General features: G+C 39.9%; 2 protein-coding genes across 2 annotated transcripts; one reads left to right on the forward strand and one right to left on the reverse strand.

Annotated features, from left to right (window-relative positions):
• Positions 1-6: 6 nt before the first annotated feature.
• krr1 (KRR1 small subunit processome component homolog) lies at positions 7-6,583 on the forward strand. The gene is made up of 10 exons (XM_020601436.1): positions 7-29; positions 799-974; positions 1,933-2,067; positions 2,210-2,335; positions 2,897-2,980; positions 3,745-3,801; positions 5,079-5,249; positions 5,502-5,579; positions 5,748-5,844; positions 5,925-6,583. Exons 3-10 carry the CDS (start codon positions 1,969-1,971, stop codon positions 6,065-6,067), a joined length of 855 nt encoding a protein of 284 aa, XP_020457092.1. The 5' UTR covers positions 7-29; positions 799-974; positions 1,933-1,968; the 3' UTR covers positions 6,068-6,583.
• Positions 6,584-6,686: 103 nt separating this feature from the next.
• Positions 6,687-11,696, reverse strand: glipr1a (GLI pathogenesis-related 1a). Its single transcript, XM_020601435.1, has 7 exons — positions 11,461-11,696; positions 10,815-10,994; positions 9,934-10,002; positions 9,662-9,774; positions 8,673-8,758; positions 8,330-8,356; positions 6,687-7,861 (listed from the first exon to the last, which is right to left on the reverse strand). The coding sequence occupies exons 1-7, from the start codon at positions 11,629-11,631 to the stop codon at positions 7,698-7,700; spliced, it is 810 nt and encodes a 269-aa protein (XP_020457091.1). The 5' UTR covers positions 11,632-11,696; the 3' UTR covers positions 6,687-7,697.
• Positions 11,697-12,179: the final 483 nt, after the last annotated feature.

The following is a 12,179-nucleotide window of genomic DNA, read 5'->3' on the forward strand; positions in this document are numbered from 1 at the left end:
GATAAAATCGAAAAAGAATAAAAACGAAGGTAAGTTATGGCTATTGCAGAGTTAAAGACTGTTAACGTACACTTGGTAATTAATTCACTGGGAGGTAGAACTATATTTTATTGGCTAATGTTGTGTTGACATGTCTGGTTGCAAAGCACGCATGAATTTGAATTAAGCTAGCATGTGAGCTGTGTTGTAAACATTTGTTTTGTTGAATGCACTTTCCCAGCGTTGGTTTCTTTTCGAGTTCACACCAAGTACATTTTAAATAAAATGTATTTTCTAGTAATTTAGCTTACTGGTTGTTTTTGGTGTGGGCTACGAATTTTAAGACTGCGTTAGGTGATTATATAGTAACGTTAGAGATCAAGGATTTTTATTGTCAATTCACTATATGTGCAGGACATACTGAAAATCGAAATTCCGTTTCTCTCTCACCTAGTATTGAATGCCATACCATTTGGGAAACTAAAACAGAATAAAAATAGAGTTAAAATAGACAAAAAAAAGAATAAGAAAACTAAGCCAAAGTGATTAGGATAAAACTAAACGGTACAACCTAATAGGCTGTGACTCACCTCGTACAATCAGAGACAGTAGTGCAAATAAGAAGATTGTCAGATGGTTGTGAGATTGAGATGCACATGGACAGTAGTGCAAAAGACCAACAGCAGCAGATTTATATAGCAAGAAGGGGGAATGTACATTAATTTCTGATGCAATTATGGAGAGACTTTGCATAATATGAAAAAAGGAAAGAAAAACAGGCATCAACATGTCTATGCTTCTGATGTCTGTGCCATGCAGTGAATGAATCAGAACTCCTAACTGTTCCCGATGGATGGAAAGAGCCAGTGTTCACCAAAGATGACAACCCCCGTGGGCTTCTGGAGGAGAGCAGCTTTGCCACCCTGTTCCCTAAATACAGAGAAGCCTACCTCAAAGAGTGCTGGCCACTTGTACAGAAGGCTTTAGGAGAAGCAGTAAGCATCTCTACGTATGCTCTGTTTAAAATATCGGAACCTAATGAGAGGTAAACGCAGTACTTTGTCCTGCGTAACCTCCTCAGTTGATGCGGACTGCCCTGCTTTGTTTTTCCACTGTATTTTCTCTGTGTTGGGTCTCTGTGTAGAGGAGGGAGGGACTGTGCCCCTCTCACACGTGCACTCACAGCTGAGCAGAGGGAGACTAGACCATGTGAAGGATCACTGCACAGTGACATGGTCACATCCTCCACAGTCAGCCAGTAACGAGACCGTATGAACTTATCAAACGGCTGTTGAATAAGCAGAACACAGGCATGTGGAAAGGTGATGTATTCACCGCTTTGCCTGTGGTCCACTTACTGAAGTCCTGGTTTTACCTCTAAGCCAAAAAGTGAAGTCTTCATTTTACCTCTAAACCAGTACAAGGGCCTCTTTACACATGTGATTATAATGTTTATGGCTGAGGTGTGAAGGGCTGACATTTAACCATTCATGGGAGATTGCTCTGCATGCACACACCCCTCCCCACTTTGTGTTCCTGGAACTTGATTTTATTAATACCTCTAGAGGGGTGCTGAAATTTTGCTTCTGGAATGCACTTCCAAAGAGGGTGCATGGCATTGGAAATGTTTTGGTAGGGTCCTATAATGCACAACCCCCTTTAATAGACCAGTTACAGTTGCTGCAGTGTGAGGCAGATGAAGGAAGACAAGGACAAATGTTAAGAATTCATTGAAATTGATCATTATAATTATTATGAATAATACATTTAATCTTCAATAAAATTTAGATTTTAATTCTGACCTCTCCCCATATCATGAGTATTCAAATGAAAATGGGCTTGAACCTGGTAGGAATGTGTCAGTACCTTGTGTCCTTGTCAGACTGAGCTGCAGATCTGAACTGTGTAGGCCATATTGTTTGAATGCTGTCATGTTGATTGTGTTTTTCTCAGCACATAAAAGCCTCTCTTGACCTGATAGAAGGCAGCATGACAGTTTGCACTACTAAGAAAACATTTGACCCGTATGCTGTCGTAAGAGCCAGAGATCTCATCAAGCTACTGGCCAGGAGTGTCCCATATGAACAGGTAATAATCACTGTGCTTAAATACTGCATGTTATTGTGGCCTGTCTGCCTTTCCTTGGGTATTTTGCAGCACATGCCATATGTATATTTTGTGATTATTCAGTTTTGCTTCCCTGTTCACACTTTTTCTGGGGGGCTTCCAGGCTGTGAGGATATTACAGGATGACATGGCGTGTGACATTATCAAAATCGGGACCTTGGTTCGAAACAGAGAGCGGTTTGTGAAGCGAAGACAGCGGCTGATTGGCCCTAAGGGCTCCACCCTAAAAGTGAGTGCCACGTCAGTCCATTTTTGATTCAACATGTCTCATACCTGGAGGGGTGCAACAGTTATCTTGAGGAGACTGCTTTCTGTGATGGTTGTTGATTGTTAAGAATTCCTGTTAGACATGTGGAAGGCTGTTATGCTGAAAAATCTTCATATATATTTTAGATGTAACAACGGTTCCCTCTGGTTTCTCGTGATATAAACCAGACACCCAGTATATTTTGATGGACAACAAAAATTTTAAACAGTAAGATTAAAGTCGAAGTGTTTTGAAAGTTGTGTTTTTTTAAACCATCCTTTGGTGCTGTGTGATACCTGTGTAATACAAGGAGGAAAAATATCTCAGTTGAGTTGCACTGAGCTGCAGTGTGAACAAAGTGTTATGCTTCCTGGGTGTGTTCACAGAACTTTGTGTGTAGTTGCTATGGTGTGTTTTGTTGAAAATGTCTGTAGGTGGCACCATTGCTTTTAATCAGACAGCATCTTAGAGTTTGTATCATTAGATCAATGTATCCACAAGTCACAAGGTAAATGCTTTTACTTCTCTCACCCTTCTCTCCAGGCATTAGAGTTATTAACTGACTGCTATGTGATGGTGCAAGGCAACACTGTGTCAGCCCTGGGGCCCTACAACGGCCTGAAGGAGGTAAGAGCATCACCAAGCCTCAAGCTGTCCACAGGAGTGAATATGAAGGGTGGAGATACTGACATCCAGTAGGTGATCATGAGGCAAAATCACCAGTGTAGACACAAGTCACTATGTGACACAATTTACATTTAGAAAATGACTTTTTGTTTTCACTAGAAGATGAAGCGTACTCATGAAAATGTCTACACTGATGAGTTCAGCATCTCTGGACGTAACATCGCATGTCTACAACTTTGAGCTCGACCTTGGGGGTGGCTGTGGCTCAGGAGGTAGAGCAGGTTGTTTCCTAACCAGATTAGCGGTTCGATTCCCGACTTGTCCAGTCAACATGTCGAAGTGTCCATGAGCAAGACACTTGACCCCCAGTTGATAACACCGGTGTGTGAATGTGTGTGTGTTTGGGAGTCTGAATGGCTGAATAGTCTGAAAGCGCTTTGAGTGTGCTGTAAAGCGTAGAAAAGTGCTATACAAGTATAAGACCATTTACCATTTACTTGATGTTCTCCGCTGCCTGTGTTAAGGTGCAACACAAACTCCCCTCAGGTTTAATTAGGCTGTGTAAGTTTAGATAGAGGGGAGATGGCTCTAATGAGCAATAGCAAAGACAGTGGTGCCAATAGATTTGGAGGACCATGGTGTTCAATATAAAAAAGGATAGTTTATGAAATATGTTAATTTATTTGAAAAAAATTGGTGCATCTCTATATAGAAGCTTTTGGATTTAATTAAAAAAAATTTTTGTCTCCTTTTCTGTTTTTTAGGTACGCAAAGTGGTGATGGACACGATGAAAAACATCCACCCCATCTACAACATCAAGGTATGTTTGTACTGAAACCTGATGGGTTTGGAGACTTTATGCCAGCCACATCTCCACAGCAGTAGTACAGGATAAACTCAAATATGTGGACACACGGTGTTCATGCCCAATGAAGATGTTTTCCATCCTTGTTCTTGATGTCCTGACTGAAATAAATCTCTCTGGGTTTGTTTGCCAAGGCTGGCTCAACCTAGAGCTGAGGGCATGAGGAAGTCACAAGTGCTTTGCAGCACTAACTGTGTCACCACTACCAGTTTGTATTATTCACAAGGCTTTATTTTTAGATCTATGTTTAATCTTCCAATATTGTAAAGCAGCCATCGTGTCTGACTTGTCTAATACATGTGATAGCCACAGTTTCTCAAACAGTGTTGAGCTGCTTAGCGCATGTGTTGAAGCACTGCATGATGTGCTTGTTTTCCTTATATTACATTACAAACTTAAGATTTGCCTGAACTGTAAAACACATCTACACTGCATTCGTGTGGATTTCTCTTTGCCATCTTGCTCACAGACTAGAACCAAACTGCCAACTTGTTCTTTTCCATCGTGATGGATTAGAAATGCAATAAAGATCTATTGCATCCTTGCAACATTTCAGTCTTCCCTATAAAAATAAAGCTTAAAAATGTCATTGTTTTAAGATAAACTGTACCCAGTAATGAGTCACTAACATTGTCACCATTTCCTGTGGCTCTTTTACAATAAATAAGGGCTTACGTTACCTTCAAATTAAAACATTGTTCTGAAACGCACAGGAAGTCCTGCACTGGTGTGAACAGCAGCTTTGTCTTTAGCTTACTGTAGCTAATGAAAGCAGTCAGGCTCCTGTTGTACTGATATGACTCAAACCACTAAAGTCTGATGACAACTGTTGGGGAGTAACACTGCATATGCCAAATAGTTGAATAAAGGTTTTTGTGGCTCCAAATCAAGTTTCCTGAATCTACTTTAATGTCCTTATGTGATGTTACTTGAGTCCGTTTTGGTTGGGGTGAAGATTGCAAAAGGCTGTGATTCAATTTAAGTTGCTGTTGAGGAATTTACACAGGTTTGGTCATTTTTGAGACAAACATTCAAAACTAATAACAATATTTGTTAACACTAAATCAAAGTGCTTCAGTAATGAAAGCCAGTGGTAATAAAGCTGCATTTTAGTGCAGGCAGGGCTTATGGTGTGACAGCGCGTCACGATCAGAGTATCACGTTTTAACTATTCTTATCCTACCCACTCCCTACCACCACTTTTCAAATTGGCTGACGGTTGGACTCATTAGGCACTGATGATCAAACGGGAGCTATCCAAAGACCCTGACCTGCGGAATCAGACCTGGGAACGCTTCCTGCCCAAATTCCGCCACAAGAACCTGACCAAGCGTAAAGAGCCCAAGAAGAAGAGTGTGAAGAAGGAGTACACACCGTTCCCTCCATCACAGCCAGAGAGCAAGGTCAGGAAATGTTTGTTTGAAACCAAAGTTCTGCACAAATGAATACCCTAACAGAGGTTATTTGCTCCAATTTATTTAGCACATGATATCTGTGCTGTCTTGTTAAAAAGATACAGGTAGTTTAAAGTTATTATAACAAAATGAACATAATGTAAACTAACAGCAGATAACCTGGAAAAAGTTCCACTAATGTTTGAAGACTTTTAGATTATGTTACTGAAACATTAAAACTAAACACTAACTTCTTTGTAGGTTGACAAGGAGCTGGCCACAGGAGAATTCTTCCTGCTTCAAAGTGTGAAAAAGAGGAAGAAGATGGAGGAGATGAAGGCGAGCACTTAGAACTCTTTGTTTGTTCACACGACTGATGAGTCTGAGTGTAGACTTCCAAAACTGCACATTCTCTACGGAGCCTTGCAGAAACCCTAAAATGGTAATGAAAGAGTTCTGTGATATTTTCAGAAGTGACAAGTGACTGTCACTGTTCCTCTTTCTCAGGTTAAACAAGCAGAAGCACTGACCAAGAAGCAAGAAGAGCGGAACAAAGCTTTTATTCCTCCTAAAGAGAAGCCTTTAATGAAGCAGATCACTAAAGGTAAAGGAATGAGCATTTATCTGAAAACCACAAATATGTCTGAAACTGAATAGTGTAATAGTACAACTGTTTTGTCACAGCTCCCACTGAAGGCAAGCTGGACATCAAAGCCATCAAGGACAAAGTGAAAAAAGCCAAAACCAAGAAACTGGGGGCTCCACCGGTGAACACAGCTCCTCCCACCAGCACTACCACAAAGATTAAGAAAAAGAACAAATGCTAACTACAGACTAGCCCCACTGCTGTTGTAATGTGTGTGGAGCATGGGTTGAGCTGCATATTTCTGTCCAAACCCAATCTGTGCCTGAGAGTGTGCATCTGGGCCTGAGGCAGTTCAGTTTGTACAGTGATGTTCCCCTCCTCATTAAACAAAGCAAACATTTGAGTGCTGCAGCCGTCTGGAATAAGGTTTGACCTGCGTGTCTGAACCCAACCTGAACATAATTTTCCAAATTTCTGACCGAACCTGGCCCAAGACTGAGAGATCCCTTCGGGCTCTAAATGTGTACCATGTGGTAGGGTATTTGTTGGACAGTGTAAGGACTTTAAGCACGTAGGAAGATGGGGCGTCAGACATGATGTATTGTGCATGGATCAAAACAAATTCCAGTACAAGCTGTCATGTTTTTATTGAACTATTTTTGTTGTTGTGAGGAATTTTCCTGTTTATATTTTTCTGTATATTATATCTGCAGCCCAAGTATGTTGAATAGTAATAGATTTTCCTCGTGCCTGCTTCATTTGTGGTCTTTTAATCATTATGATTGCACAGATTTTGTATGGTCGGTGTTTAGAGTTAAAACATATAGCTCTCCTTTATAAAGTGTCTGTGTTGAGGAGTAGTCCAATTGAATCAGATAGAAATGTGAACTTAAAATGAAAAATACATTAAACTGGAATTTAGGGCAGGGGCGCACCAAGCGGACATGAAAGAACTAGTGCCACCGAAGGCCGACTGCTGCGTCAGCTTTGTCTGGGCCAGTCAGGTTGAAAAAGCGGCACTTGAACACGATGTACAGACTCTACAGCCAATGTACAACTAGCATGTAGGTTCTGTACCTGTGTGACATAAATAACTCCTTCCCAGCAGGTGTTGGTATCTGTATTTGCCATTCAGAAAGGGAAAGAAGAAGAGCTATACTGTGGAAGCATAAGCTATAAACAAAGCACCCCTTGTTTAAAATAGCTGCTTATTGAGAATATGACTGACAAGTTGCAAATGACAAATGCCATTCTCTGCTCTTGGTCTTTTGATTGTGGAAGAAGAAATGACATTGTGGATGCAAAAGACAAGGAGAAACCACTCTGTATGAAATCATGGCTGCTACAGAGGCTTTGCAGAACCGTTCTTTTCTCGTATATTGATTTGCTAAGATCAACAGCTCTCTCTCACCGATGAAGCCCAACGGGCAACGCTGATTCAACATGTTGAATCAGTTGAAAAGCTACTGACAGTGGCTAACTAGTGCCTGTGGTGCAAGACACACCGGAAAGACAAGCCTTGACAGATGCTTACTGACGGCTTGATGGTGTGTCTCTGCCTTTAGTTTTGTTTGGCAGCCTGATACCACAACTCACCTCTGCACAGAATCTGGTTCCATAATGCATCAGAAAAGCAAAAGTGTCAAAGCACCATATTCATGATATTTTGGCTTCATTTTTGCATAGTCAGATCAGATCACAACACGGACTTGTTACACAATTGTGGCTTCAGCAAAACAGTGGACCCATATTGTTGCCGTTTTCTGCATGTGCAGTGTGTTTCTTTACAGCTCATTTGGCCCATAAAAGCTAGTTATAGACACAAAATGATAGCTGAATATGTTCATGTTTTTCAGGTCAAATCAGGAGCTTTATTCATAGCAGAAGACATTGGGGTAATGGTACTGGACAACATATGCTGTAATGAAGGTGAAGATGAGGGCAATAGGCCGAATGATGGCAACAATCAGAACAGACACATAGCTAGAACCAGTGGTAGATGGGGAAGGGTCCCAGTCTGGTGTCCAGTTGTAGCCTGCAAACAAAGTAGTTGGAGCAGATATATTCTGTATTAATTGTCTTCCATGAGAAAAAATGAATGCCTAATAAAGCTTTCTGATTTATCCACTGTAATACATTGCTCACCTTTTCACTCTGACATCAGTATTGCTGTGAATGTATATTTTAGCTGCATTGCATCTAATGCTGCATTTCCACTATCAACCATAATGAGCAGTATACTCCAAAGTTCCCCTTAACCATCACCAAGCATACCGTCCACGGTTGGACACAGACGGTCCTGCTTTGTTTTTCTACTGTCTTTTCTCTGTGTCGGTCTCTTTATAGAGGAGGGAGGGGTTGCTCCTCTAACACACACACAGTTAGCTGTGTGTTTGTAATGCTGATGCTTGAGGTGTGAAGATGTGGACCTTTAACTAATCACTGGCGACTGCTGGAAAAATCTCTAAACTGTATTTTTTGTTTAAAGTCCTGTTATACTTACTTTTGTGTGAATCTCGTTCCGTGTTACCTGCAAAGACATTAAGACACATTAGAAATGACTGAAATGCCTTTTTATAAACACTTAACAGAAGTTGCAATTTTCATGTTTTGCCTTCTTTATGACCAGGTTCATATTTATAAGAGACTTGTTTATAGCCAGTAACATATTAAACTAACATAGTGAAACCCTTTTTTTGCCTCCCTTCCTTAAATCTGTGGTAATCAACTAACCTTGAAATGACTAAGGCTGCGACAGTCCCTGAAGTCATGAATAAAAGTCATGGTTTTTAAAGCTAAAGGAACTATGTATAAATATTTCACCAAAAATGGGACCAAATACTCACGGCAAAGACTGTCCACACAGGGACCATTGCATTGAGCGCAGACTGCCCCTTCAGAGTCATATGGTTTCCTTCCATCGATATTGCCCCTGCATAAAGAACCGTTATTCAAGTTAAATCACTTTCCTATACTGTAGGTAGGAAATGTTTCCTCATTCTGATCTTGTCTTTGTTCTCAATCTTACACCTTATTATCACTCTTTACTGTGGATTTGTATTTATTTTTTCAATGTAGTAATTGCAACTATTCATATTTGTTGCATTTTTTTTGTTTTTTTTGTTGTGTCTGTTATTTTCAGAAAAGACCAAAACCGACAATGTGTTAAACTGTATCTCACTACTTTTGACTTCTCTACCCTGCTTATGGCATTTGAGCCCATTGGCTCTTTCTGAAGACAACACACATTCACTACAGCTGGATGCTGTGGTTTTAGCAATTGTTCATCAAACTGGAGAAAATAGTAGACAACAGTCACTAAGTCAATAATTTCAGTATGTGATCCTAGTGCAAAAGTGTCTTACCAATGTGTTTTAATCATTTTTGAAGCTCTATACACATAATACTTGTTAGTAGGACACATTCCTTACTGGGTTTGGTACTTTCATGCGGTTTGTTATTAAGAAAAATACAAAATCCAGCCAGCCTTACTGCATACTTTAATGTACTGGATCTTGCAAGTTGGTTGCAGTAAATGCACAACAGGATGCCAATTCATGTTCTTTTTTTTCCTGACATTAAATCATGACCTTGCCTATCCATTAGACCCAACAATTTCAGGCTCAAACACCAGTTACCAAATTATGTGTACAAGACATTTTCAGAAAAAATAGACATTTTAAAAATTTGAGAGGTGTCAGGTTTTCTAGATATCATACGACCTTTTTGGACCCCTTTGAGCCTTGCAGTTTCATCCTTAAATATAAACAGTTTCCTACATTTTTAAATCTAAACCCAGAGTTGTAAGTGATATTTGTCAATGTGTTGAACTTACGCTGGTGCATAGTTGCATACAAAAATAGCACCCTCGTTCGGAGAAAACTCTCTGATACCATTTGGGCACAGCTGAGTGGCACAGCCAACTTTGTAGCTGCTTGCCCAAACAACCTGGGAACAACAAAAGGGTTAAACTGTGCTATGCAGAACACCTTTAAAGGTTTCCCCTTTTTTATTGACCCTCATCTCTATAAGGCTTTGCAAATTCATCACAAACAGGGAAACCTAGATGATAAGCATGTTGTCATTATCAGTAAAGAGTGCACACACCTGTGTATAGTGGCCACAGACTTTACTGCAGGTATTTTTATCGTAGTTGTAGACTTGCTTTTCATTCACCCACAATGTGTTTTAATCATTTTTGAAGCTCTATACACATAATACTTGTTAGTAGGACACATTCCTTACTGGGTTTGGTACTTTCATGCGGTTTGTTATTAAGAAAAATACAAAATCCAGCCAGCCTTACTGCATACTTTAATGTACTGGATCTTGCAAGTTGGTTGCAGTAAATGCACAACAGGATGCCAATTCATGTTCTTTTTTTTCCTGACATTAAATCATGACCTTGCCTATCCATTAGACCCAACAATTTCAGGCTCAAACACCAGTTACCAAATTATGTGTACAAGACATTTTCAGAAAAAATAGACATTTAAAAAATTTGAGAGGTGTCAGTTTTTCTAGATATCATACGACCTTTTTGGACCCCTTTGAGCCTTGCAGTTTCATCCTTAAATATAAACATTCCTACATTTTTAAATCTAAACCCAGAGTTGTAAGTGATATTTGTCAATGTGTTGAACTTACATTCTTCACACTGAAGATACAAAAATAGCACCCTCGTTCGGAGAAAACTCTCTGATACCATTTGGGCACAGCTGAGTGGCACAGCCAACTTTGTAGCTGCTTGCCCAAACAACCTGGGAACAACAAAAGGGTTAAACTGTGCTATGCAGAACACCTTTAAAGGTTTCCCCTTTTTTATTGACCCTCATCTCTATAAGGCTTTGCAAATTCATCACAAACAGGGAAACCTAGATGATAAGCATGTTGTCATTATCAGTAAAGAGTGCACACACCTGTGTATAGTGGCCACAGACTTTACTGCAGGTATTGCTATTGTAGTTGTAGTATTGCTTTTCATTCACCCAGTTTTCGATGGCTATCTTCACACTGAAGGATGATGGTGGGTAGCCTACCCATATGTTCTCTCCTACCGAGGAGAAAGTAGGGTGCATACGGCGGGTATCCTTAAGGTGGATGTTATGTTCAAACACACAGTACTTTGCCCATGCTCTTGCAGTAATGGCCAAGCCCTCATCCCATGTCTGGATAGAGACAAAATGTGAAGCCACTGTAAAAATGGGTTTCATTAGCAGGAAAACACATTTTCTCATTTCATCCTTGTGGCATCTATTCATGCAGATAGTTTTAATTTGTCCAAGCTTTGAAATTTATTCTGCTTCCCTAATACCATGGAAGTAAATTTTCTATATTTTTGTCCTCCCCAGCTACAGACATGAGAGAGCCAGAATATTAGGGACACCTCTGAATATACTGTAATGTAGTCCAGTGCAACACCACCTTTAACTGTGACCTCAATAATAAACATACTGTATAATTTAATTAGTACATTTATGATAATTTCACCAAAAATGAAGATTTTTATTTTCATAAACACAGATGTTAAAGTGGAAGTGTTGCACTGAATTGCATACAATACAGGTGTACCTAATAAAGTGGCTGGTGAATGTATATTCAGGCAAGAAAGATCAAAGTGCCGCTTTTGCCTACCATGTAGAACATTTTGTTTGCAGGTGGAGTGACAGATGATCGTGCCCTGTTGTGTTCTCTTATGCATTCTTCAATGAACTTCCCATCAGTGATTTCTGGCAGCAAGACCGAGCACACACCCCAGTCCAGGAACATCCAGGCCCACAGCAATATCTTCACCATGCTCCGCATATTTGAAAAGCTAAAGCACCACAAGCAATGGTGGAACTTGTGGTTTGTGAAATACCATGCATCTGTGAAATTGATACAGGAAATTACACACTAAAGAGGAACAGGATGTAAGTGCTGTTTATGAGAGTCAGTGTGACAGTTTAAATACAGAAAAAGGTGGGTCGGTATGTAAAGTCAAATTAAAACTGATTTGTAAATCATCTGTATCTTGTATTACATTGAAAAAAAATACAGAAGCACATATTATTTGATACCTTTTTTTTTCATTCTCCATCGCTTAGTCCCTGAACGGGGTCACAAGGGGGGGGGCAGTAAAGCACTTACCATGGTGTGATGTTGTCATTTCTTTTTGCAATACTTAAAAGATGTTTAGGGACACCAGTCCTAGTGTGTAATTTCCTGTATCAGTTTCACAGATGCATGGTATTTCACAAACCACAAGTTCCACCCTTGCTTGTGGTGCCTTATCTTTTCATTGTTTGCACCGTTTGTTGCTTGTTAACACTGCTTATTTTGTTATATTACACAGCCTTATGCTGGTAATATAC

The sequence above is a fragment of the Monopterus albus genome, unplaced genomic scaffold, assembly GCF_001952655.1.
Source record: "Monopterus albus unplaced genomic scaffold, M_albus_1.0 scaffold51.1, whole genome shotgun sequence".
Taxonomy (NCBI): Eukaryota; Metazoa; Chordata; class Actinopteri; order Synbranchiformes; family Synbranchidae; genus Monopterus; species Monopterus albus.

Excerpts from the sequence above, each read along its gene's own strand:
- glipr1a (XM_020601435.1), bottom strand. The coding sequence starts at position 11,631 with ATGCGGAGCATGGTGAAGATATTGCTGTGGGCCTGGATGTTCCTGGAC. Across the intron at positions 8,357-8,672 it reads CTGTGTGGACAGTCTTTGCC|GTAACACGGAACGAGATTCA; the intron begins GTGAGTATTTGG and ends ATGTCTTTGCAG. Across the intron at positions 7,862-8,329 it reads GGAACGAGATTCACACAAAA|GCTACAACTGGACACCAGAC; the intron begins GTAAGTATAACA and ends CTTTGTTTGCAG.
- krr1 (XM_020601436.1), top strand. The coding sequence starts at position 1,969 with ATGACAGTTTGCACTACTAAGAAAACATTTGACCCGTATGCTGTCGTA. Across the intron at positions 3,802-5,078 it reads ACCCCATCTACAACATCAAG|GCACTGATGATCAAACGGGA; the intron begins GTATGTTTGTAC and ends TGGACTCATTAG. Across the intron at positions 5,845-5,924 it reads AATGAAGCAGATCACTAAAG|CTCCCACTGAAGGCAAGCTG; the intron begins GTAAAGGAATGA and ends GTTTTGTCACAG.